The 27,229-nt window shown below is 37.3% G+C and overlaps 1 protein-coding gene across 2 annotated transcripts in view; it reads right to left on the bottom strand.

The window, feature by feature from the left end:
* Positions 1-27,229, bottom strand: part of vav2 (vav 2 guanine nucleotide exchange factor) — a 255,842-nt gene that overhangs the window by 12,724 nt on the left and 215,889 nt on the right. For both annotated transcript variants that reach the window (XM_059358371.1, XM_059358372.1), the window contains exons 8-18: positions 26,111-26,211; positions 13,484-13,583; positions 11,513-11,608; positions 7,093-7,161; positions 6,821-6,907; positions 3,711-3,799; positions 3,485-3,617; positions 3,094-3,108; positions 2,687-2,796; positions 2,436-2,537; positions 951-1,039 (exon numbers count right to left, since the gene is read on the bottom strand). In XM_059358371.1, coding sequence (XP_059214354.1) covers positions 951-1,039; positions 2,436-2,537; positions 2,687-2,796; positions 3,094-3,108; positions 3,485-3,617; positions 3,711-3,799; positions 6,821-6,907; positions 7,093-7,161; positions 11,513-11,608; positions 13,484-13,583; positions 26,111-26,211 — 991 coding nt within the window. The remainder of the gene's footprint in view (positions 1-950; positions 1,040-2,435; positions 2,538-2,686; positions 2,797-3,093; positions 3,109-3,484; positions 3,618-3,710; positions 3,800-6,820; positions 6,908-7,092; positions 7,162-11,512; positions 11,609-13,483; positions 13,584-26,110; positions 26,212-27,229) is intronic.

Here is a 27,229-nt window from a genome sequence, read left to right as displayed (position 1 = left end):
CCTCAACCCCAGAGCCTGGCCACATTATTCCTGCCCGTCCCCAGTCTGTGTCACTCCAGTTACCAGTCCAGAGTAACTATATTTCACATTATGTAACTGAAGTGTTCAGGTGGTATTGTGCCTATAGAATCATATGAGGTTTACACATTGAACCCCACTCAGATTTGGATATGGATTGGATCTATGCCTATGTATTTTAATATAATAAAATAATATATGTTGAGTGATTCTGGTTGTCCAGTGCAGGTTGAGACCCCTTCAAGGTGTTTCAAGATAAATCTGAGAGGAATCAGTTGTCAGATAATTAACAAGGAAAGGAAAGCTTTAAAACAAACAGTTATGCTAAACAAAATTATATTTGAGTTTTGTTGAGCTTGTCAATTGACTTTTTTTTTTTTTTTTTTTAACTTTTTTTTTAATTTTACCTCTTTAGGTCTTATTATTCATATCACTTTTTCTTCTTAAATTAGTTTGAGGCACACATTTTCCATATACATATTTATGTTTTAAGTGTATACCAGTGGCGGGCAATGCACCTGCCACACAACTGTGGTGGAGGCGACACAGCCGGCACACTTGAGAAGAGTTTATTTGTCATGAAAATATAAGACATGCAGGCTGGCTGAAGTTGTCCGATTATCAACCTTTGTGGTTGTTGTTTATTCTCTCTTGCTAAATCTTCTTCTTCTACTGTTTACTGATGGATCGGCCTACAGCAATACATTACACTGCCATCTTCTGATGAAAGTACGTTTATACAGCTTTGTTTATTCGCTCTAAACCAGTTGATGGAAACATCCTTATTTGCATTTCTTTGATGCAACATTTCAAAATTCCGCTTCAAAATTCGATATAATGGAAGCACGGCTAGAGACACTGATTAAATCCAAACATCGTCCAGCCCGTATACTGACCCTTCATAAGAAAAGAAGATTAGAGGAAACACCTACTGATTTTACAGATGGTGATGACTTCCAAACACTCTTTGTGTGCTCCTGTTCCACAGCGAGAGCAGTAGTAGCCTTGATAGAAGATACCCCTAGACGGGAAACACACATAAATACATCAGTGATGCAAACAGGAAGTGTCTCAGACACAAATTAACTTCTTGTAAGTACAACACACAAGGGGAGCTGCTGCTTGTTACTATAAGCCTGCATTTGCTTTATTTCCACTCTGTGATCTTTTAAAATCACAAAATGTGCTGGTTCCATTAAAGAGCAGTACTGTATACGTTAGAGATACTGTAACGCTGCATGCATCGCACACTGCCATGTTGAATAGTAAGTGCCATAAATCAAGCTGGGATCCGCTGGGGCTGCAGCAGTAATTAGCATCTAGCAGGGAGTGAGAACGCTGGTCCCCGCTTCCACTGGCTCTGAATTTAGGTCAGCCACGCCAGGAAATTTGTGGGTCAATACACAGAGTGGAGTTTAGCCGGCTGACTGTAATAGAGGTGATGCAATGACACGGGTTGTCCCCGCTGCAGCCCAGCAGCTCAGGGAGGAGGTGTGCTCAGGACACGGTGGGTGGTGCTGGGAAGAGGAATGTTTAAAAATATCATCCGGCAGCCTCGCTCACACATAGTAGAATATTTTCCTAAGATTGCTTTAACACTAATGAGAGGCTACGTTTGCCAAAAAACATATTCCCTCTGCGATTTAAGTCTGTTTGTTTGTTTGCTGCTCCCCATATGTGGCTGAGTTTCTCTTCAGTTTAGCTCTTCAGTTCATCACTGACTTTTTTATTGCTCGAGACGTGTTCCAAGTTTATAGCCAAACACTACTTTTTACTGTACTATTGCATAACAGCAGTGGGGCAAAGTAAAAAAGGACACTTGTTACTAAGTACTTAAAGGACCAGTGTGCAGAATTGAGGGGCATCTATTAGCAGAAATGGAAAAATTGTGTATTTATTAGTGTATATTCACCTCAAAATAGGAATTGTTGTGTTCTCTTTCGCTAAGAATGAGCTTTAGGAGCAGATCCTCTCCCTTGAAGTCCACCATGCTTCTACAGTAGCCCCAACTGGACAACAGACTCATTTATGCGTAAAGTTAAAGCTACTGTAGGTTCTCCGACAGGCTTGGAGAGGGAGGGGTATTCAGTGATTTAGGTACCACAATACCCTGCTGCTACATTTTATTCAAGTAAATGATCTGACTGCTGCTTCCACTACTGCATAAATCATGACTATAGAGTATCCTTGTATAAATATTATATAATGTGTCCCTGAGTGTATAAAACCTACCTGTTCACACAATGAGACCATATAAACATGTCTTTCCCGGACTGAATATAACAGCAAAAAACAAATCTGTGTATTACTGCTGAGTATAGTTGAATACATGATAGGAGTTGGAAAGTCTGGAAAAAGATGCATTCATAATTCATTGTATAATATAAATGTTCTGCACATCAGCTCAGGATTTTTACCTCAAGAGCATCTTGCAGGCTCGACAGTTGGTGTTCTTATCGAATGTGTGCATTTGGAAGTTATGCTGATTGGCTGTGGCTCTCTCTGGCTTGATGTTGGACCTGGAAGGAAATCATAATGAATGAGAGGAACCGATTGGACAAGACAGTTTGATTTGTCTGGTGTTGATACACTAGATTAGCCATGAACAGACATTGCAATCTGTTAATGTGATCCTAATGTTACCAATACGCTCTCTAATCGTACTCACATGGCCATTTCAAACTGCTCCATCCACTTCCTTTTCGTCTCCTCAGTTTTACAAAAGAACTGGAAGCCCTGCTTCCCTTGCAGGTGGATCAGGTAGAAACCGTACGACCACTGGAGAGAAACAGTGAGTGAGGAACAGATGGCAGAGACATATGTGGATGGCAATGGCAGAAACCAGGCAAAGAAAACTAAAATATGTACAAAAGCATATTGTAGACATTAATATATTCAATTTCAAAACTAAAAGATGCTCCACATGCTTTAGCGATGCATCCGACCCAAAGCTGGAGGGCCAGTCACAGAGCCGGCGGGTGCACATGCAATCATGGCATGACACCCAAAAAAACACCACTGCCAAAAGTAGGCACTATGAGAAGATGAGTTAAATAAAGGGTCACTTGAGCTTACCATTTTTCCACTTGACTGGTAAGCATGCAAAAAGAAAGACACCAGAGAAAGACCCAGTTACACATGCAAACATGGACAGTCACATGCAGATTCAAAACAAAAGAAGCCATGTTAGATTTGTGGCGCAATGCACTGCGGTACCGTTTCATGAATCCTAAATGACCTTCATTGCATTTATATGGTTTTTCAAGCACGAGCGGGCACAATGCATATCTGACACTTCAATGCATTACTCATAAGTTCCATATCTGAAATTACCATCAACAGAGTCCTTCAGCTCAAGGGCAACATTTGTAATGATTACACGGGATGTTTCATCACCTGCACCGCAGCGAGGCTTCCTTTAAAACGGCTCTGCTCTGTCTTTTCAAAGTAAAACAACCGTTCTTACCTTCTTCATGTCTCTGTTGTTCATGGGGTCGTCGGACATTTTATACGACTGCAGCTCAATGATCTCTTTGAGCTCATAGCTGTAGCCTTTCCTCTTGCAGACAATGACCACTTTATCAAACAGGAATATATACCTGAAGACAAACACATACATTCATTGTTGGCTTTTTTGTTTTACTTTATTTTTCATATTCTTTGGGTATTTCTTCTGAAGAGTTTGGACTTACCGGTCCTGTTTTGTTCGGTTGACGATGGAGCAAACTTTTAGTTCTCCATCAATCTTTGGCCTCCCGTACTCCTCCAGTTTCACCTGCTGCTTAGGTCACAAAGACAGACAGAATGTCAACCCACTGCATGCCGTATTATCTACTTTTAATGAGAAACAATACATAATTCAGCTACACTTGAATTTCAGATGAAATCAATATAGATACCTAGATTTTATGTTTCCGTGATTTGCCTGGCAGCAAATAGATCAGTGGTTTAAAAGATGTTTCAAGTCATAAATGTATTTTAATTCTCTGATAATAATGTCTATTAATGTATACTAGTGTCTATCTAATATAATAATGTGGTTTTTTTATAAACAGTTTAAACATTTTTGGCCCAACCCTACCAAATATCTTAAATGAAAATTCTGGTAATCTACAGCATGCATATTGTTGTAGTTTTATCTAAATTAAAAGACATTTATTACTTGAAACATTTTTAACCACTGAATCTATTTGTTGTCAGGCAAATCACAACATAAAATCTCCAACAGTTAAAGGACACAATTTTGGTTAAAATGAGTCAATAAATAAGGCTTTATTATATTAATAATTTAACATCAATAAGGGTGTGGCCAACATTGAGTTAAGAGTAAAACAGTTACAGGAATGGTTTTCTTGGTAATTTTTTTTACTGTATTTATGAATGAACCAAGTGCTAACTTGCACTTCAGCAGGAAACAACAGAAGAAGAGATGAGGTAAATGGAGAAAATGGAACATCATTTTTGACATGCATAATGTTTCTTATTATTGTTCTGAAGGAGTATATTATTTATTGGCGACATTATATAAATAGAGGATTACGACAGGTGGAAGTAAGATGATGTCAGCGTTCTCACAGGAGAGAAAATGTTGACATTTTCGAGGCGGTTGCTGCTCTGATGCTCAGTGACTAATCACACTGACAAACTTTGAATTCCAGCCCGCTGATAACATTAGTGCTGGTGTATTACTTTTCAGACACAAAGAATGACTTCTGCAAAGATGTCCAATCTTGCATTATAAATGACAATAGAAGCCGGAACATTGGATTATAAATGATACAAGCTCAACAAAAAATGTATTATTTGATCTTATTTACTGAATGGTTTTGTGATGGAGTTACATTTCACTGCTGGCTGAAAGATGATTCCTCATCCACATAGAGAAAGTTAAAAGCATTTCAGGACATTAACTCGAACATTAGAGCAATAAGTGATATGTTGGGGAAAGATGAGAAACTGATACCACTCTCATATCTGTCCCTTTATATAATGCTTCAGCCACATATCTTATCTTAGAATAAATGATGTATTTTTGTAGGCCAACCTGGAAGCCAGCATCACCATGGGTCTATTGAGAATTCACCTATGGGATTTCTGCTTTCTGTATCTGTTAATGCAGAAATCCTTTGGATTTTGGATTATGGCAGAAAATGCTGTGAAAACTGTTTATTAAAGATGTGTTTCTGTAATGAGATATTCTATGTTAACAATGTGAAACAAATTGCTGCTTTACAAAAAGAAAACAAATTAGTTGTATATATTGGAATTGGTTGGAATTACTGTAACAAGAAAAATATTATTGCAGCAAAGTTATAATCCTTGATCATGGTTTTTAAATGTAACCCCATTTTTTGATACTATATTCAGGGATGGATTTTTTTCTACAATAGCTATTTAAAGGTGCCATATTATAAAGAATGAGATTTCTGATCAGCAGATCTAGGTGCTATACATTCTGTGAAAGTATCAAAAGACTCAAAAGAATCTTCTGAGAAATGCACACAGCCTGTATATAGAAACTGTGCCTTTAAACTTCTGTAAACTTATGATGTCATAACTATATACAGCAGAAATTACGTATTTTTGTAGGCCAACCCGAAAGTTAGCACCTATTAAGAATTTTAGAGTTTCTGATGCTGAGTGTTTTATTCAGCAGGATAATCTTCACAAATAAATACCATTATTATTATTATTTATGAAGCATTAATGCAGCCGACCTAAATAAAAAGCTAACGTTATACTATCGCAAACTACACCACAGTCGCATTACTTGAACGTCACTACCGTTAGCTTCAGACGGTTTGCGACAAGCTAACCAGCAGTTTTGACAAGCTAACGAATCCGTAGCCTGATAACTTGTTAATTAACATAATTTTCAATCTACAATAGTTTTCAAGAGCACTGAAAAACACGACCAGAAGCTGTGAGGTGGACTAGTGAGAGAGTTCCTGTCTGTGTCCAGCATGATGACTTTGACGTGGAGGTAATTACTAGTGTGTTTTATGTCTTACAACAAAACGCGAACATCCCTACAGACGAAAGGGCGCTAAAATGCTAACTTACATCTGGGTTTAAGGACTCATTCCTGTGGCGCCCTATAGAAAGAGCGACCTGGGCCAGGCACTGAAGTCTTGTTGCTTTATCTATTTAACGTGTCATTTTACAGAGTCCATAAGGGCCCATGGGGAGACAACATTGTAGAGAAAAGAAAAGAAAAGAAAATACTTTTTGATTCTGCAGAGAATAGAAAAAAAATCTCAATTTTGAGGAAAAAGAAAACTGCTTCTAGGGCAGTTTGGCAGCATGGAAACAACTACAATTTAATTTGTTCCGACCCTGAAAAAAGAGAACACAGAAGTATGTATTGTTTAGTTTTTTTCTTTTAACCCATCTATTGTTTTTCCTACCACGTGTACCATTATGGGCTCCGTAGCAATTTGACCTTGTTGTAGGGTTGAATAAACAAGATAAAACTTGTTAATTAGTAAACTTTAGAGTTGGTGGTTGGCAGATTTGTCTACCTCTTGATGGAGTCTCATAATAGTTTCATACTAAAAAAAACCTCAGCTGATTGCTTAATGTGGACTTTTGGGTTTTTGTCTTTGGAGTCTGATTCCTATATGTTTATATTACTACATAGTACTTGTACAAACCCCTCACACTTTAGTTCAGAAACAGATACAGAAATCCTTCAGGTGAAATAACCAGTATTGTTCTAAATGTTAATATTGGATCCCATCAGCTGGATCAATACATCTCCTCATTAATAAAAAGAAGTGACAGAGGACTTTACACAACTTACAAGATTTTCTATTGAACTTTGGAATTCGCTGATTTTCTTCAGCGTCTCGTTGTCCCTCTTGACTTCGTTGATGTACATGGCCAGGTCCTGAGAGAGTAAAGCAAACACTGTTTCAGCCTTAAACTGGAAATCTTTCTGACATCTGTCATATCACTGTAGATTTACTGTCCTCTGAGCCACAGTAGCTGTATGAAACTATTTATACAGCATTGGCTCAGCGCACTACAGAGTTATTATGTAATATTTCTTAAAGCTCAGTCATGTACACAAACCTGCATCGCCTCCAGAGCCTCCTTGAGCTGTTGTCTCTCTGGTCGGTCTGCTGAGTGACTTAAAAGTTCCTGTGGAAGGAAAATATATTATTATTAGTAGTATTCTGAAAGTATTCTAAAAAAAAAAAAAAAAAAAAAATATATATATATATATATATACATACATATATAAATATATATGTACGTAAAAAAAGAAAAGAAAAACATATATATATTTACATATACATATATAAATATATATATGTATGTATTTATATATATATATTTTTATATATATATATTTTTTTTTAATTTATATATATGTATATATATTTACATATATGTGTGTATATGTGTATATATATGTATATGTAAATATATATATATTTTTTTTCTTTTTTTTACAGAATAATAGTATATATACACACACACACACACACACACACACACATATATATATATAACAGACGAGGAAGAAATTCTTTAAGATACGCAATAACTTAAGACACAAACACACAATATTATATCATAATAAGAGGGCTTTGCTGTGTGAGACATATAGCTGCTCTTTACTGTGATTATGGATGAGACACTGATGTGGCTGAGAGTAAGTTCCATATGAGCAGCATCAACAGCAACATACATAAAAATAAAAGACAAGAGGGATCCGGAGAGATGGCTAACTAGCCTCCAGGTTCTTTACGGTAACAAGATAACTGTAACTGTGTTCTCCCCTGAAAATCACGCTGTCCTCCATATAGATGACAATCAATAACAAATATGTTTCATGGTTTCTGTGATCGTCTGCCTCCTTCACTGGCTTATTGAGGTGATTTATAAAACACTATGGCTGTGGCAAGTTAGTGTGTTTCGTTATCAAATTGTTTACAGCTTTATAAATAAAAATGAAAGTGTGCCGGCTGTCCAACCAGCTGGAGGATCCATCAGCACTTCCCTCAAAATCATAAGTGACACAGAAATAAACAAATGACTGTATTTTAAAGTTTGTCTTGAAAATAAACAGCAAACAGAAGGAACTTTCACAATGACACATATTCACTGGTAAGAATGTTGGGAGTCTCATTTGAAACACAGATTTGACTACAATGGACACTTTGACAGAGAACTTGAACCTCATATTTACATCCAAATCTAAACTTATTATCACATAGACAGACTTGTTAGAATGTGCTGCACTTTATTTGACATATAAGCTCAGGCTTATACAACAGAATGTGGCAACTCAGTTATATATGTTTCTGATATCCTCCCATGCACAACACCTCTCTAAATGACAAATTGCTAGTTGTCTTAGCAGGTAAAAGACAGATGCAATTACAACAACAATGCATGTGCTTTCTCTATGGTTACAATGTCTGCCTTGTCAAAGCTCTGTTCCCATCTCGAGTTCCTGTCACTGCCAACTCTTTCACCTGTTAGCAATTAGCTGCCCCCACAAACTGTGCAGCCACCCTGAACTACCAGTATGAGTCGTTAGTGCAGTGGCAAGGACATTTATCCCTCACTGGCTTCCCAGCAGCAGCAGCACTACCAAGATGAATGAACTACGATTAGGCTGTTGTTCCACTGCATGGTTTGGCACGGCTCTTCTCACCTGGACTCGCTTTTTTTGGTTTATCATTAGCAAAAGTTGTGGATAGTACCTGGTACTTTTTTCAGTACCACCTAGGTCAGGGATGGGCAACTGGAGGCCCGGGAGCTGCATACAGCCCGCACCCTCACTTGAAGTGGCCCTCAGTACAACTACATGCATTTGAGCATGAAATCTTAAAAGTGCAGTGTAAAAATGCACAAAATTAGTTCTTGCAATTAATGTTGGTGTGCTTAAAATCACAGTAAGTGGTTATTTTTTATTGCTTCAAACTTTTTGTATTCCTATTTATACTGTTAAACATGCATTTCAGCATGAAATATGTTAAGTTACTGCACTGTAAACATATTTAAAATTGCAGTTTCATCATATGTGGCCCTGTGGTAGTGTCCATGAAAAATTGTGGCCCCCTCCAGCATTTAAGTTGCCCATCCCTGACCTAGGTCAAAGATTCAAGTAACCTGAGCTGATACACTCCAGACCACTGACTGGTCAGAGAGAACAGTCAGTAGTGGGACACCAGAAATCCTGCACAATCCTGCAGTATTTAAATAGCCAAGCTACCATCAAAAGTGACCACAAAGTGGAAGTGCAGTCGGCACAGTTGTGTTAGTTTTAGCCTTATGTAGATCAGCTAAAGAGGCCGCGGGTACCATCTGCAACGGAAGACGATATATAGAAAATGGTACAGAAAGTGGGTCGAGTTGAGTGGAGGGTAGCTGCACCATACAGTGGAAACACGACTTTAGCTTCGACCTGCTGACTCAGCAGATTTATTGAAACACCGTGCTGTGTTACTTTTGCACAAGTGGGACCAGCCAGTGACAACATGCTGCCCAAAAACTCAGCCTTAGATCAAAGATATGATCACATGGCTTCCTAAAAAGCTCATCAAATATACAAACCCTGCTGGAGGAGAAATCCTTCGTAGATGACTGTGCTGAATTCACTTTATTTAGAGTGCAGCCAAGGTTCACAAAAGAGGAAGAGAGCCATGTATTCACACTATGACCAAATATGGAAATGCTACTGTGATGTGTGATATATCTATACAACATCAAGTAAAGTTGTGCCCTTAGGCATGAGTGGACACACACACACAAACAGGACTTGTCAGTGTGACATGCCCCAAGGCCACAGCATGCAGCCGTGTTTTACTGCAAAGCTGTTGGAAGCAGTGAAATGGGGTGCGTTTAATTGGATTAGTGCGCGGTTGATTTGACCTCAGTGCCTTGCTGAGGCTCCTGCAGGGGTTCCATTCAAACTAATAGACAAGTCACAGCACTCTGTGTAGGCCCACAATCACCTGAAGCCAACGCTCGCTCACACTCCAGTCTATTATGCACCGCATCATAAACTCATATGCTCATCCATAATTGAGATGCAAAGTCAATTAATCATGGTGAATATTACAGTGGCCAGCTTCTTCTACACGCCAGGAGGAGACTTCCAGGGAGCAATATTAGCGAGGATGTGAGTGGTCAGACATTTTAATATTCGGGCATCAGTGCACAGCTGCAATTAGTGATTAGAGCTACCAGTAGCTTATTATTTCTAACCAACCGTTAAAAAACCCCAAAGACATTCTATTTAGGAAATAAGCTAAAAAAATATATATATATTTACGTTAATTAATCGGTCATTTATTTAAATTAATTTTCTATCAATCAATAAAAACCTCAAAATATTTAAAAATCAGACCAATTACAGCAGAAATCCTCCTTATTGCTATTCTACCTTGTGGTTACAAGAAACAGGTTCCATCCAGTTTGCTCACTTAATTAAGAACTTTTGGGAGCATTTTAACCAAAAATAAACCCCCAAATTTTGTTCCAAGGTGGTACCAAAACATTTCCAGGCTTCCTGGAAGTGAGAAGTGTGACATCAGTGGACATGTCATATTCTACAGGTGGGAAAGATAGGATTGAGTCTGCACATAGTAATCTTTCACCTTTTCTTGTCAATAATTATTGGTCACAACTGTCCTTGGATAAAACACAATATGTAATAACAGAACAAAAGCTTGAAGCTTATTAAATGGGTCAATAGTCTGTTGATACATATTAGAGCATAATATGGCCAGAAATGAAAGGAAAAAAAACATTGTGGGATGTCAAATAATTGGACAAAAAATAAAATGCTTTAAATGCGTCAATTATAGTCTGTTGTTACATATAAGAGCATAATATGTCCAGAAATGACAGAAAAAAATAAATTATGGGATGTCCAAAAATGACCCACTTAAAAAAAAGTCATACTATAGCATGTCAATTTTTGTCAATTTTTGTCAAATTTTTAAAAAGCCTAAAAATGCTTTGAATGCATCAATTATAGTCTGTTGATACATACTGGAGCATAATATGCAGTAGATTCTGCTCATTCACCCCAAAATGTTTAAAGGATCTATAGAAACCTGGATGAAAATTGACAATCCAAGCTTTTCCTATGAATGGCACAACTTGTGTCGGAGCTCTGGCGCCAAGAGGAGGTAAAGAGCTGCGAGTAGTTTGAGAAGTTTCTACGAACATTTAATACTTTTCTTCACACAGTGAAACCGGGCAACTCTTCAGGTACATAATAACTGCTATGAATCCAAACTTGACTACAACTTCCTCCACAATCAAACAAGAAAACAAATGCAGAGCCACCTAAAGCAAGGTGAGAATTTGATATTTAAAATATGGAAAGTAAACTGTGCAATAGCTAATTTCACTCCATCTGCTTCACTCTTCAGTGTGATAACAACTGCTATTTAAACCTGTCCAACCACAGACAGAGAGAGCTGCAGAGCATCCAAAGACAGGCTGTTTCAGTGTGGTTGCCTCCTACCTTCAGTAGTAGGTGGTACTTCAGCACCCTCTGCATGGGAACCACCAGAAGATCCTGCAGCTTGAATTTCCCTTCCTGTACTTTCATAGTACATTCCTGTGGAACACCAACACAAGCAGCAGGGAATATATTACACGTTGCATAACGCCACATCGCACATTTCCTACTAACAAGCATGCATTCATTGTTTAATAATTCATTGGGCCTTGTTGCATTGCTGCGATTGCTTCCACACATTCACAGGGCATTCCATTAGCAACAACAAGGCCAGTTTATTCTGTAGGGGGAAACAAAAGCTCTGGTCGTGCCAGCCATTTGTGACGCAATTACCCTGCATGCTGACTGGGAAATTCCTGACTAATGAATACATTTCTATAAACTGCACTGGCTCTTTTGTTAGTATCGTCCTATAAGGCTCCTCATAGTGGCGTGTGTAGGCGTTTCTTTATCCACTTTCTATAACTGTGCCGAGGCAGGGACAGCTTATCCATTTTTACAAACAAGGTTTTTGTGTAAAAGGACAGAGAGGAGCTGTTTAAGCATCTTTTATTTTGAGAGAGCATATCTCAGAGTCAACTACTTGGGCTGTAATCACCGCTTTTTTGTCAACTCCAAGAGCCATTCCTGTGGACACACTAACTGCTGATGTGCATTAATCCCTGAGTGTGTTCCCCTGCCTTCTATAATCAGCTCAGATTCTTGTAAAGAACCACAGAATAATAGCAGCAGACAAACACAAATGCTTATAAAACAAAATATATAATAAAAAAAAATGACCATAAAGTAGTGTGACATTTAACCTAACTGTCCTTAATTCGCATTTTAAATCACAAATGTTTTATAACTCACTATAATGTACTTGTATGCAGCCATAAAGGATATTTCTAAGTGTTTATCAATACACAGTACTTGTCAGAAAATGCAATTTTTACTATAAAGTAGGGCTGTCCTCGACTGGTTGAATAATTGTAGAAATAGACTCTTAATATCACCCAGACACAAATCATAAATGTGGTCAAACTTCTTTCCCATAAAAACTCGAGTAGATTTAATAGGACATGTATTTTAAGGGCACTATATAAATGGGTTAATGTTGAATCATGTTCAGCATAACAGAATATTATTAATTAAATAGCTCTGAGGGCATATTTTCAAATTACATTATTTGCCTTTCTGATTTCATCTCAATTTGTGCACATGGCACATTTGGACCACATTTATGAATTTAAATAAGTCATTAGTTATTCAATGTTATCATTTATTCAGTAGTACATCTTACTTTCATACTTGTGTAATGATTTTTTGAAAGATGCTAGATTCTGTAATACTTCATTGTGAAATTTGCATAATTAATAATAGAACAGCATCATTTTACAAGGTAGCTCTCCTATTTGAAAGATATCTTTTCTTTGTGGCACTGTGCACAGTGTCTAATTCTGTGATAAAATAGCATTTTATAAAATGTTTTATCAGCTGCAACACTGTTGGAAACTGATGATTAAGAAGAGACAAAAGTATAAACTATAATAGACATAAAATGGAAAAAAAGGACAACTGAAGACTTTAAACACACTAGATATAAAAGTGTGTTATATATTTTCATACAAGTTGTGATGGTCATATAATAGCCTATAAAATCCTAAACATTGTGCCTTTAAGTTGGTATCAGATAAAAACACAGAACTGATTCTGCTAAAAGTTTTGAAAGATATTTTTTTAATCACCTTGTGGCTTCAATTGTTTTTGCCAGGTATCATTTTGTCATTCACAGCCCCTGGATCATATGATCTCCACATAGTCCCTTTAAAAGGGTTACATACTTTAACAGATGTGCTGGAGCCTACCTGCTTATTTGTTTTGTATTCAGTCTGAAAAATAAGCTTGCCTTCACTGCTTACACTGTGATGTATTATCTTAACACAAAAGCACTAAGTCAGTGGGCTGTCATGTGTTTGGGATGAAGGTCATTACCTCTACTTTAATCTTGACGTCCTCTCGTGTTGCTATTAGCTCATCCAGTGTCTTCTGGGCGTTCTCCATGTGGCTGCAGTACTGACCGTAGATCAACAACCTGGTGAAGGACACAACAACAACAGCTGTTAATCTAAAACACACAGTCACAGCTTGCGTCTTTCATGAAAAACAAAGAGAAAACACTACTAATAATGCTCGATAAATGTTTGACCGTGGCTCCTTCTGCCAGGTCTGTTTACATTGTTCCCCGCCAAAATAAAGTACATCCCTTTGTGGTCACACTCACATTGGATAGTGAATATTTATTAGGGCGGCAAATTTTAAAATGCCTAAAAATGCTTTAAATGCGTCACTTATAGTCTGTCAATACATATTACAGCACAATATCGCCAGAAATGATAGAAAAAGACCATATTGTGGGATGTCCAAAAATGACCCATTCAGAAAAAAAAGTCATACTATAGCATGTTGATTTTTGGCAAAAATTGTCAAATTTTAAAATGCCTAAAAATGCAACAAATGGGTCAAATATAGTCTGTTGTCACATATAAGAGCATAATATGGCCAGAAATAAAAAAAAAAAATTATGGGATGTCCAAAAATGACCCCCTAATAAAAAAAAAAGTCATACAAGTCATACATCGAAAGTCATGTTGATTTTTGTCAAAAATTGTCAAATTTTAAAAAGCCTAAAAATGCTTTGAATGCATCAATTTTAGTCTGTTGATACATATTGGAGCATATAATGGCGATAAATGACTGAAAAACACCAAATTATGGGATGTCCAAAAATGACCCCATCAAAAAAAAGTCAGAGCTAGTGTGGTGGAAAAGGGATAAAAGTGACAAAACCTCAAGAAAACACCACAAAAAACTTTCACAATGCTGCTATTCAGAGACTGTGTGGTTTTTAGCAGATACAAACAACGTGTGTCTTTTGGAGTTTTGGCTTGTTTAAATTCTTATACCTCGTCTACTTCTTTCACACCTATTTAAGAAAGCTGTGAAATTATCCGATTTATATACCCAATTGGATCCATCAATAAAAAATATTAAAGAGGCTAGTATATCCGCAGTCTCTTGGTTGCTGATTACATCTCATTTTTAAGCTGTTAACTACATTCCCTCCCAAAAGGCGCTCTGCAGCTGCACACATCTTACAAATGTTCAATCTCCAAACAATGAAAGATTCATGCCTGTTAAGAGAACTCCACGGCTGAGAGTTTGATTCAGATATTATCCGCTAGTTCTCTTTGAGTGGAAACACTTGCAGACACGTGGGCTCAGAAAACCTGTTCAATCTAAAAAAAAGAGCCTTAATAAGGGCTAATGAGACTCTTTTCAAAAGGTTGGAAATATATCATATCTTTGTAAAAACATAGAGACAGGAGATTGCTGTTTGAGTCCACAATTAGCTGTGAACGGGTTAGTGCCTCTCGGCAATCTACCGCACATTAATTTCAAGATTAATAATACAATTTGAGAGGTCAGCCTGTGAGTCATTTGGCACTATAGGGGGTAGACAAATGAATATGTGAATAAATGTAGAATGGTTATGAATATATGAGAATAACATGAATAAGTAATGGCTGGCTTCTGATCCCAGGGTAATATTTGGAGGGGCGGCATCCTCTTGCCAATAAGCTGTAATCACAGAGCACTAATGAAAGACGCTGCTTTATATCAGCTGCTTTGCAGAGTTCCTCTTATCAGTGTGTGAGGAAAAAAAAAAATCTCTTAATTTCGAGCAGCGAGGATATGAGAGCTGTGTTCATTAGATATTACAATGGGACGCTGACACAGATCTGTGGCTTCAGCTGGGAGGGAGTTCAAAGTCATGGTGCCTGGAGGATGCCGCTGCACGTGGCACACATTCCTCTCGCTCACTCACTGAGTCAAAGTAGGGCACTGGCATGGCTGGTGTAGTGCTAAACCCGCCCTCCCTCTGGTAGAGTTGGCACTCTAGTCTCTTAATCTGAATCTTGAGCGGGGTGAGGCGGTGCAGAGGGCTGGCACCCTGAAGTCTAATCAAGCCTCTGATAGATCTGTGACGCCGATAAGAGCAGCAGAGAGGCTGCATGACGGAGCAGTGGATCATACGGATTCTAAAGGCTGGGCAATGTGACCATATATAGAGTATTTATTCACTAAATTACCTGAAAACATACTATACCACGGTGTATATTGTTATAGAGATTAGGGTTGTCAAAAGTATTGATACTCCAAAAAGTAACGATACTAAAATGTATCCGGATACGATACAAATTTTCAAAAGTATCGAGTTTCGACAGGTTAGTGTCTTTCGTTTCAAACTGACCTATTACTGATGTTATCTGTGTTATTATTAGCCATTAGCCGCAGCTAGCAATTAAAGGCTGACATCACGTTAATGATTATAAACAACGTAAATAAATCAGGCACGTAGTATGCCCATATAACGTTAATTGACATTGTCACATAAGCATAGAGTTAATAAGTTTACATAAATGTTGGTGACTGAAAAGTGTTATTTTGTCTCTTGAAGTCCCAGAATGAAGCAGAGAAAAGTCGACCTGCAACCAAACAGCAACACACACAGCCGACTCTACCGTCTGTGTTTGACAAACAAATATTTCTGTTAAATATTGGGGTCTTTATTTTTATCCTTGTGGTATCGAAAATGGTTTCGAGCATCGAATATTTTCCTGAGTATCGGTATCGGAGTTGAATTATCATAATATAGTATGCCTTTTGTTCTTTTTCTTCAAATTAATTCATTAATTACTGCATAAATTATATGATGCATCAACAGACTATAATTGGGGTATTTTTGACATTTTGGACCAAAATCGACATACTATAGCAGCGGTGTCAAACTCTTTTTAGTTCAGGGGCCACATACAGCCTAATCAGATGTCAAGTGGGCCAGACCAGTAAAATCATAGCATAATTACCTATAAATAACAATAAGTCCATGTTTCCCGTACAATAGGAAAATCTTTATATTTAATGATAAATACAGAAGTAATCCCACTCAATTCCTGCACAGTATACCTTTAAACAATTGTGGTTGTATTGCAGATAATATTTGTTTCATAAAATCAATGTTAATGTTAGCAAACTGTAACTGGATGTTGCTGTCGAACTGACATCATCTTGATTATTTTCTACTTTTTTTCTCACTGTTAAACATTTAGACTATACCTTGAAGCTGTTTCCCTAGTTCACTATGCATTACTGTATGTTGCTTGAAAGTATGGTAAACAATTACTGACACTATTTGATGTGTTCAAATTATGAAATGCCATGTGTAATAACACGTGATGATTGCTCCACTGCTCCCAGTACACAACCCAACAACTTATGTCCATCATCAATATTTCCAGTGTGTGTCAATCAGGTCTCGCCAGAGGTGGAACTCTGAAGTCAGAATCAACATCCCCCTCTTTGAAAGCAGCATTTCTGTTGGACCCGTCCATCTGCTGATCCTCTCTGATCCTCAGAGATCCACCAGTGATGATCCCTGGAGCTCCACCGGAGCTTTGACTGGAGCTCCCCCGCAGTGAGGCTCCTACTCCGGTTAAACCGGCCCTGGGCTAACAAGCCCCTGATTAAGACTTGATCCACACTCGGGGAGACAGCTTCCCTCAGCTCCCGCCCCTCCAGGACGACAAAGTGATTGAGATTAATGGGGGCCTTGATCAATTATAAGACAGCGGGCGGACTGTGCACTAGAGCGGGGATCCAAGGACACGTGCCAGACAGCCGTCATATAGTACGTTATCAGTTATGCAAAGGGCTCGAGCTTCTGCTGTGAATGTTTCAATCATCATTGAAGCACTTTAAGTGTTTGTAAGATATTACTAGCAGTCATGAGTAGAAAAGATAATAGTTGTATTTAAAAAAGAAAAGAAGTAAAGATGAACAAATTGAAGGTGAAGTAGCTACTTCTGATCAGACGCTCAGTGTTCCTCTTCAGGGACTTGTGTACGATGTGGGAAGGCTATATCCCATGAAGTTTATTTAAATGCTCATTTATATTCATCAGCATGGCCTTAATAACATTTACTCAAAGGGACAAATTATGCTTCTCAGCAGGAGCTTTGTGAATGAAAATGATGAAAAGAGTCATTTGTTTGCTTATCTGGCAGAGATTAAAAGAAGGCCATCCTTTACTGTGTGTGTCTTTTCATGTAGCACTGTGAGCCTATAGAGCAACAGGCTTGTTCTCCACTGCCCGAGGGCTCGCCGCGTTCTTTCAAGCTCCCACCTGCAACAAACAAACAAACAAACCCATGCCCGACCTGACAGCCAGCCCCATAATGCATCAATAAGGATTCCTCTTTAGCCTTTTGAAGGTTGCAGTCATGGTTTTACAGCATATTTGTTGCTCTGACACACTCAGTGTACGCCACCTATTCAAAACCAACTCGCAGCCAGATAGGAGTACACAGAAAAAAAAGATTTTTTTGGGCCCTGTAATTATTATTTCAATCATTTTTATAAATTCTACAAAGACATCCGAATTCAGTGCTTTTACATTTCAAATAGCAGTTTTTCATGTAGTGCATTACTTGGTGATTGTTTGTTATTATGCGGCCTCAGTTTTGTATGTAAATTGAATCATTCGTTCCAAGTAATATTCACTAAACCAGCTCATTGGATTAATTAGTTGATATTTCCAAGTAAAATGTAATTGAGGGACATCAGTGAATCTGCAATTTACTTGTGTATTTTCATAAAAAAATAAGTGGTTCTATTAAATAAATATTACTTAGAAACAGCCTGAGTTAAGATTACAAACACTTTCTGTTTTTTAAGTAAATGTCACTCTAGCTGGTGGAAAGAGCAAAACATGTTGGCAGGAGATGGTGAAAACCAAACGATCACTTGGAGGGAAGTGCAATATTAAACTGTAAACAATGACAAAAAAGTCTTGATTAAGCAGATATCTACACCAGAAGCTCCTTGCCCCCAGAGGCTAAATAGTCTTCAGACAAATAGGCAGTTTGACCCAATATTACAATCTCAGAAAGTGTAGGATTTGACCCAAGATGTAGAGGCAGCAGGAGAAAGAAAACTTACAGTGGAGTCCAAAACCAGGCAAGTAACAGAGCTAATCCAAAACTAGAAATGCTTATCACTGGGGTATAAACTAACGCACTGAAAGAAAACAAAACGCACTAGGTAAAAACATACACTAGGTGAGGGAAATAAATATATACAGTCAATCACCAAGCAGACACAGAGGGAAGTAAAACAAGAGGTTAGTACTACAAAATAAAACAGGAAACACGAATGAAAGAACGTGAAATGAAAACCCCACACCTAGAAAGCAAAAACATCTACATGTAACCGCTGGACAAAAACAAAGACAGAACTAAAGTAAACAACACATAAATACTGATCAGTCTTTTAACAAATATATGTTGGCCTCAACAGCTTGAAATGGCATTAATATGTCAGTTTAATGCTTTTTTTTCAGCTTATTGTAGAGTTCTTCTATCCCAATACGCAAAAAAAAAAAAAAATGATTGAAGGAATGTATTCAAAAAGATGATAATCCAGTGGAATCTCTCTCTCGCTGTAGGTTTTATAAAAAAAATAAAAATAAAAAAAAAAGACAGCTAGGCCACTAATTTACATTCAGAATAGGACAAGAGCTCTGAAATGGTAAAGCTGGTTCATTTATATTCATGTTGGTACAAAGACTTTCATTCACTGAAGTAAAAAAGACGCTTATTTTTTTAGAGAATTCTATGGATGTTGACACGTGTAACATGAAAAGAGGTCAGTGTGCCACTGTATCTAAATGGATTTGTTGTGTGTTCAGCCTTGAAAAGATGAGTTAAACTCTGTATATATGGGAAAAAAATCAGTATGTTGCTCTTTACACATAAGATGAATGACATTGATTGAAAACACCTTGTAGGTCTTCAGTGCATAAACAAATGAGAAAAAGCACCAAAAATATCACACCCAAGGTCACTAAATCACACACCACTATTCAAACGATAACTCGATCTTTAGACACCATGTTGTGTGGAAACAAATTATATATTTACACATTTAATAACAGCCTTTCGTCTGCGACTTGAGAGGCTCGTCAGAGGCTTTGTCCTCTTCACCGAGACAGGCACTGGAACAAAAGGGCCGATGGCGCACAAGCAGAGTGCAGCAAGCATCCACGGTTAGCCCAGTCTGCCATAATTAGTCTGTGACACGGTGATAAGTACAGTCCTGATCTGACACCACGTCTGAACACATCGCCGTGGGAGGTAACAACTAACTTATAATAGTAACAATTTCCTCTTTTCTCCTGCTTCAATCTTTGAAATCTAAAAGAGAGCGTTGACTATACAAGACAAACAAATGACAACTCTGAATTCAGGATTTAGTATCTTAATTCAAATGCAAATATTCATTTGGATCATGAAACTCAATATCAGCTTTTTCCAAAACAACGTAAGCAACCTTGAACAACTTCAGAGCTTCACATTAGAATATAATGACTCCAGCATTACTCTAAACATCTCATGCAGAATATTCAAACAAGTTTAAAGCCAAAACAGTCACAGTGTGATAGTGTGGCTGGTTTGATGTGTTCATCACATGATTTCTTATGCATTTGAGCAAATATCGATTTTTTTCTCATTACTAGAAATATAAAGATGAATCATGTAAGATTTATTGAAGATAAAAGCTAATGAGGAAGCATTATGCTCAATGAAAGCGCGAAGGCAAAGTTTTTGTGGTTGCTGAGCCAGCAGAACGATGCCATTAAAGGCACCCTGTGGAGTTTTCTTGTAAACAAACAAAAGTTATGTTGACAGTGTTACACATCAAAACTTATTATGTTTACTGAGGCCCATAAAAAGTGTTTAATGAATTTCCTTTCTTGTAAAAAGTTAAGAAAGCCAATTTTTTTTCCAGCATTTTAATTATTGTTTACATCCATGATTAGCCTGCTGCTATCTCTGGTTCCATGTGCAGCACGAGACAAACAAACAGGCGCCCACTCTTATAAAAAGCTCCACAGCTTTACAAGAGAAACTCCACAGGGGACTTGCAAATAAAATTTTAAATTTTTTCTCCTAGTAGGGCCAATTGGCATGTTTTCATGTAAGCCTTTAAAAAAATCTGGAGGCAATTAAAAAAAATTACACTTTTTGACCCAAAAAAAAACGACACACTATGATATAACTGTTTTTTATTCTTCTAATTTTGGACATCCTTTGGGTTTTTCTCTCTTTCTGCATAAATTATATGATAATATGTATCAACAAACTAAAATAGGGCTATTTTTAACATTCTAGACATTTTGAAAATTGACCATTTTTGACAAAAATCGATATACTATAGAATTACTTTTTTTTCTTTTTTTGGGGATTTTGGAAATCCTATAATATGGTGTTTTTCTTTCATTTTTGCATGACATATATGATTATATGTATCAACAAACTATAATACACCCATTTTGAACATTTTAAGGCATTTAAAAAAAATTAAGTACTTTAGTATGACTACTTTTTTCTTCAAAATTTAGACATATGGTGTTTTTCTGTCATTTCTGCATAAATGAAATAGTAATATGTATCAACATACTATAAAAGGGGCTTTAATTTTAACATTTTAAGGCATTTTAAAGATTGAAAATTTATGACAAAAAAGTATGATTTTTTTAAATCCATGTCATTTCTGCATAAATTATATGATAATGTGTTATATTAGAACAATGTATATTAAAACAATGATGGAACACATATGGAATAAGTGTATGTTTTAGATTTTAGATTCTTCCAAGTACCCAACTTTTGTTTTGATGTCTCAAAAACATTTAATGAAATTCCACAAATTAACTCTTGACAAAGCACAACTGTTAACTGAAAATCATCCAGGTGAGCAGTCTGGATGATTAAGTGTGCAAAGCTGTCATCAAAGCAAGAGGATACTTCCAAGAATCTAAACTATAAAACATATTCTGGTTTGTTTAACACTTTTTTACTACATAAATCAATATGTGTTATTTCATAGTTTTGATGTCTTCAGTATTCATTTACAATGTTGAAAATAATAAAAACATAATAAATACCATTGAATGTAAAGGTGTGATCTAGAGCTTTTCAAAATAAGAAAAATAAAAGAGTTTGCAAACAGGTGGAGATATGAGGACAGATTGAAGCAGCACAGCAACCTCTAAACGGCGACTTGTTTCCTTTGGGTTGGAGAGTTTGCTGGTGCAGTAAAAACTTGCTTGTTTGTATTCTTTTCAGTGCCAGTGATATCGCCCTGCTGTGCTGGCCTCTTTCATAATGAGGAAGCTGTCGTGCATGTTATTTCACAGAAAATGCAATTTTGAGTAACTGCGCCCTGGGCCTTCACCCCCACCCTTGTGGAGCCCTGCGAGCCGAGCCAATCTCCAAGCAAACCAGAAGTGACAGGCTGTGGAGCCAGCTAATATTCTCTGACACATGGCATTGGGACCCCCTCACCTCCACTCAACATATCCAGCACACAGCAAATGGAGGAGAACATAGAGCAAAGACCTCCAATAAAGAGGCTCATAGTGCAGCCGTGATTAGGCACTGCGAGGATATCAAGGAGCCAGATTACTCCGGAAATGAGTTGGGGAATGTCGCAAATGAGGATATCAACAAGAGGGTACTTAGATGCCCATTTAGTTTATAGAGCTTTCTCTGAGCGCACTTTTCCATTCAGCCCATTTCTGGCTGTTTAAGAATTGAGAAGTAGTCGAGATAAACCGGTGACATTTTCAGCATGGCATTCAGTTCCATGGAAAAAAAAAAAAAAGCTTTTCATCTTTTGCACCAATGTGAGAAGAAAACAGATACAAGCACATTGTTGTAAAGGTCACAGGGACTTACAAGCATAGATAACCAAATTAATTATGCCAAGACAAGTCCTCAGGAAAATCGCCAAGATGCCTGATGAGAGCGGGTTCTGCAAGAGTCCAAATCCCCTGGTCACTTTAGCTTATCGCCACAGAGAGACAAGACACTGCAGTGGCTCATTATGAGGCAGGTATACATGTCAATCACATGCCGGGAGTCGAGCCTGTGACGCACAGAATCTGCAAATCTAATGAAGCGTTTTCTGAAAATAACCCTGCTTCACATTTCTGAGAATGTCGCCGAAGGAAAATATTAACAATGAGCGGTAAGTCATCTGCAAATTTGTTTATGAATAGAAGGTAAATGTTAGATATTTCTGTCAGAGATTGAAGGTTAAAATCCATTAGAAAACAACCAAGTAGATTATAAAATATGTGTGTCTATAAATTCCCTTAATTACGGTGGCCCTGAGAGTTTACAGCAATTGCAACTTAAGAAAACACATGCAAATACACAAAACATAAGCAAATACACAAAACACAAGCAAATTAAGAAAATATCTTCATCAATTTGACAACACAAGCGCAGCAATTAGAAAACACACTGCAAAGACCACAACACAACAGAAGTGTTTCCAGAGGACACTTAAAAGTGATGCACACGTCTGGACGAGCATGTGATATTATCAAGTTATTTCAAGATAATGAAAATTTCACTTTATATCGTAGCGGCCGATCATAGCATGCTAACGTTAGCCGGCGATCGATAGCGTGCTAGCATTAGCGGGTTAACATCATCATAAATACATTTATTTGATTGTTTAACTGCAATGTGATTGATACGGGCTAGCGGGCTAACCTACTTTATACAGTCTATGGGGCTAACACAATATATCACGTTATAACATGAAAATATCATTATCATGAAATAACTTGATAATTTCATAAAATATTGTGATAATATCACACGCGGGTCCAGACATGTGCATCACTTTTAAGTGTCTCCTGGAAACACTTCTGTTGTGTTGTGGTCTTTGCAGCGCATTTTCTAAATACTGTTCTTGTGTTGTCAAATTGATGAAGATGTTTTCTCAGTGCTTGTGTTTTGTGTATTTGCATGTGTTTTCTTGTTGCAGCGCTGTGAGCTCTCAGGGCCACCGTACAAGTACAATGATACTTGAGTGTATTTCCAACTTTGTGCCAACAGTCTTATTTCAACACGGTAGTATCTCTTTGAACAAATCTAGGGCCATAAACAAGATTTCCCTGTTTGGTGTGTAAGAAATTTACAGCCTGTACAAAGCCCTGATCTCAACATTTCTGGGATAAATCATAACACCAACTGTGACCCGGGCCTCATCACCGCGTCAGTTGCCGACCTCACTCGTGTGTTTGTGGCTGAATGGGAGTGAATTCCTGCCACCAAGTACCAAATATTGAACAGAGGATGAAATAGCAATGATTAATGTCAGTGGTAGGGTTCTGGTACCTCTGCCATAAAGTTGTTGTTTTTTATCTTCACCAAGGAAATTCTATTTTGGTTTCTTTGTTTGTATGTTTGTCTGTGAGCAGGATTATGGAAAAACTACTGGCTCAATTTTTTCATGAAACTTGAACCGTGTCACATAGGCCAAGAAATTATTTTTTTTGGAGCAGATCCAAATCACGGAGCGGATACACAAATAATTATTCACTTTGTTTCACATTGCAAGATAGGGCAATGTTAGCCTTGGTGGAGGCCTGAACTCTCTGAGTGCAAAATCATTCAAATATAAGACACAGTTCCACCCCAAAACTGAAAAATAGACAAAGAAAAGAACAAAAAACTCTACTTTGCTTTACAAAGCTTTACTTTGTGTTTCAGTCACATCTTATTATGCATTCATTTGTACTGATTTTAACCTCAACAAGACAATCACTAACTGTTTTGCCAGCCTTTTTGTATAAAAAACAGCCAAAAAGTCAGGCTAACTCTCTTCCTGTACTTTCCCTGTTTTGTACATCCTGTATTTCCCAATGTACATCCTATGAGCTCTCATGAGAAAACTGCTACAGGGACCTTTGACTATAGCTGGACCTTATCTGCGATCGCGTGCAAAATAATGCAGATTTCCAACCACTGCTCAATCAGATCAGAGCGTCAGATGAGCTAAACCAGGAAGGAGATACAGTACGAGTGTGTGCATGCGTGTGTGAGATAGAGGGAAAGAGTATGTGCCTGCTTCTGTCTATTAAAAAGACCACAGTCTCTAGTGTCACACCAGTTTTGTGTTACATGAGCCTCTAGGCTGAAGGAAGAAGCCTGCGACGAGCCTATTACCTATGCAAACTGACGCCGCCCAAAGAAATACTGTGACTGTCTGTTTAAGGTCTGAAGGATAAGGAGGAGGTGTGTGTGCTATCAGGATCACTGCTCACATGAATATAATACATGCTTATGTATGCAAGAACAGGTACACGCACACACGCAATGAAGTGAGTGACTCACTCTCACAGTAATGGGTGTATCATTCGGGGAGAGTGGCATATCTGTGGCTGTGTGTGAAATCATGACCGGGGCCAGAACCTATCATCAGCATCATTACCATTACCTATGAAGCAGCCACACTCGGCACAGCAGGGAGGCAAATCACTGCTCCCCTCAGGGATGCAAATTATCCACAAGTTGCTCAGCAGCTGGGCAAGATGGAGATCCATCTGAGAGAAAATCCTGTTCGCGGATAAACCACAGCTTTCTCTAGCCTCCACATGGCAGAAATCTGCTTTTTTATGAAGTTGTTTTAATTGTTCTTTCTTCAAACAGGTGAAAAAATATGTCAGTATAGCAATATTTCTTGTTTCCAATAACAGGGGCTTATTTCAATTTTTTGTTTAGATTTGATGGAAATAAAAGCTGATTTTGCAAACACTAAATAAATCTTAAAACCCATTTTTATTCACTGGCTATTAACTCAACATGAGCCTTTGCTCTGTTTTATTCGTTTTTATTTGCTCTTTGTGTTTTTTTAAAATTAAGATTAATCTTAAAATTGAGATTAATTTTAAAACCCACTTTTATTTACTGGTTTTTACCCAGCATGAGACTCGTTTTAGTTGTTTTTGCTTGTTCTCTGTTTTTATTGTTGGTCTGTCCTGCCATGTACAGCACTTTGTATCAGTTAACGCTGTCTTAAAGGGCTCTATAAATACATTTTATTTTATTTTATTTTATTTTATTTTATTTTATTTTATTTTATTTTATTTTATTTTATTTTATTTTATTTTATTTTATTTTATTTTGTTTTATTTTATTTTATTTTATTTTATTTTATTTTATTTATTTTAATACTTGGTTGACTGAAGTGAAAGTAATAATTCTAACTGCATATTTTTACACATTTTACAAGTTGACTAAAACACTGAAATCCAGGCTGCTACATTTCAGGGACAATGAACTACAAGTGCAAATAACCCACCCTATAACAAAAATAATAATATAGTAGTGTAAGTGGAGACACCACTGTACAGGAATATAAATGTGATGAGCTAATGCAGTCTTGAGCAGATTTACTCTGACCGTTTTGGTTGAATGGGCAATAATTGGTTAGATGCTCTCTCAGCTTTTTCCTCTAACACGTTTTGTTTTAATTGATTTAGTGTTTGAAGCCTAATCCCAGCAATCCTCTGACTGATCCGAGGACACTAAACACAAAGCATCTTCCTGAAAGGGAAGAAAGACGGCAGCTTCCTCTCCACTACAAGTGGATTTTGACACTACGAGCCCCCCAAAAAAGAAGACATTTCAGGTTACTGACCTCTCCTTGAAGTCGAGGAAGATCTTCCCCAGGCCGCTTCCTCCGCTGACCATGTTCAGGTCGATGGCTCTCAGGAGGGCAAAGTGGACTTTGATAACATCCTGAGTGAACATGAGAATAAATATGAGTTATATAATATAGATGGATACAGCCATATGTAGCTATTTGCTAGAATAAACAATAAGTAAGGTATGCAATGATGCATGCTGACACATTCAGTACAGCACATTCCCCATATATTGGCTTGATATGCCCTATGGTTCAAATGATTAGTCTTTTTAGTCTAATTACAGTTGATATCTTGGCATATACAGTCATGGAAAAATGATTAGACCATTGTTCTCTTCAGTTTCTTGTTCATTTTAATGTCTGGTACAATTAAAGGTACATTTGTTTAGATAAATATAATTATAACAACAAAAATAATGCTAAAAAATAGCTCATAAGAGTTTAATTTAAGAGCTGATATCAAGACATTTTCCATGGTTTTCTTGATAATAACCAAAATCATTATCAAGACAACCATGGTAAATGTCTAGATATCAGCTCTTAAATTAAACTCTTATGAGCTATTTTTGTTGTTCAAACAACAAATATTTTTGATCAAACAAATGTACCTTTAGTTGTATCAGGCATACAAATGAACAAGAAATTGAACAAAAAGGGTGCTCTAATAATTGTTTCCATTACTGTAGATGCTAAATAAATATAAAATGGAAGCTTGCTGTTGGAGTATCTACACTAGTTAAAGGACAAGGAGGCTTGTTTTAGTTTCTTGTTGCAGACATAACTCCTATGTTGTTCTCCCTGAGATTTCTCCTTTTTTTCCTGTTAAAATGTTTTTTTTAGGAGTTTTTCTTTGTCCGACAGAGGGTGTTGTACCCTGTACAGCCTGTAAAGCCCTTTGAGGCAAATCTCTGATTTGTGATTGTTGGCTACATAAATAAAATTGATTTGAAAACACCAAAAAGAACACCCAATAATCCAAGAATCCCAGGATTCAAGCATATGTTCAGAGTTCTTGCTATGGTATTTTAGGTGTTTACTAGTGTCTATAAACAGATATCTGTGTATGAATGCAGAATATTTACCCAACAGGGCATGATTTTGGAATCGGAA

This window comes from Centropristis striata, chromosome 19 (assembly GCF_030273125.1).
Source record: "Centropristis striata isolate RG_2023a ecotype Rhode Island chromosome 19, C.striata_1.0, whole genome shotgun sequence".
Taxonomy (NCBI): domain Eukaryota; kingdom Metazoa; phylum Chordata; class Actinopteri; order Perciformes; family Serranidae; genus Centropristis; species Centropristis striata.
The sequence above is the reverse complement of the archived record's forward strand: the minus strand, read 5'-3'. Positions and strand labels throughout refer to the sequence as shown.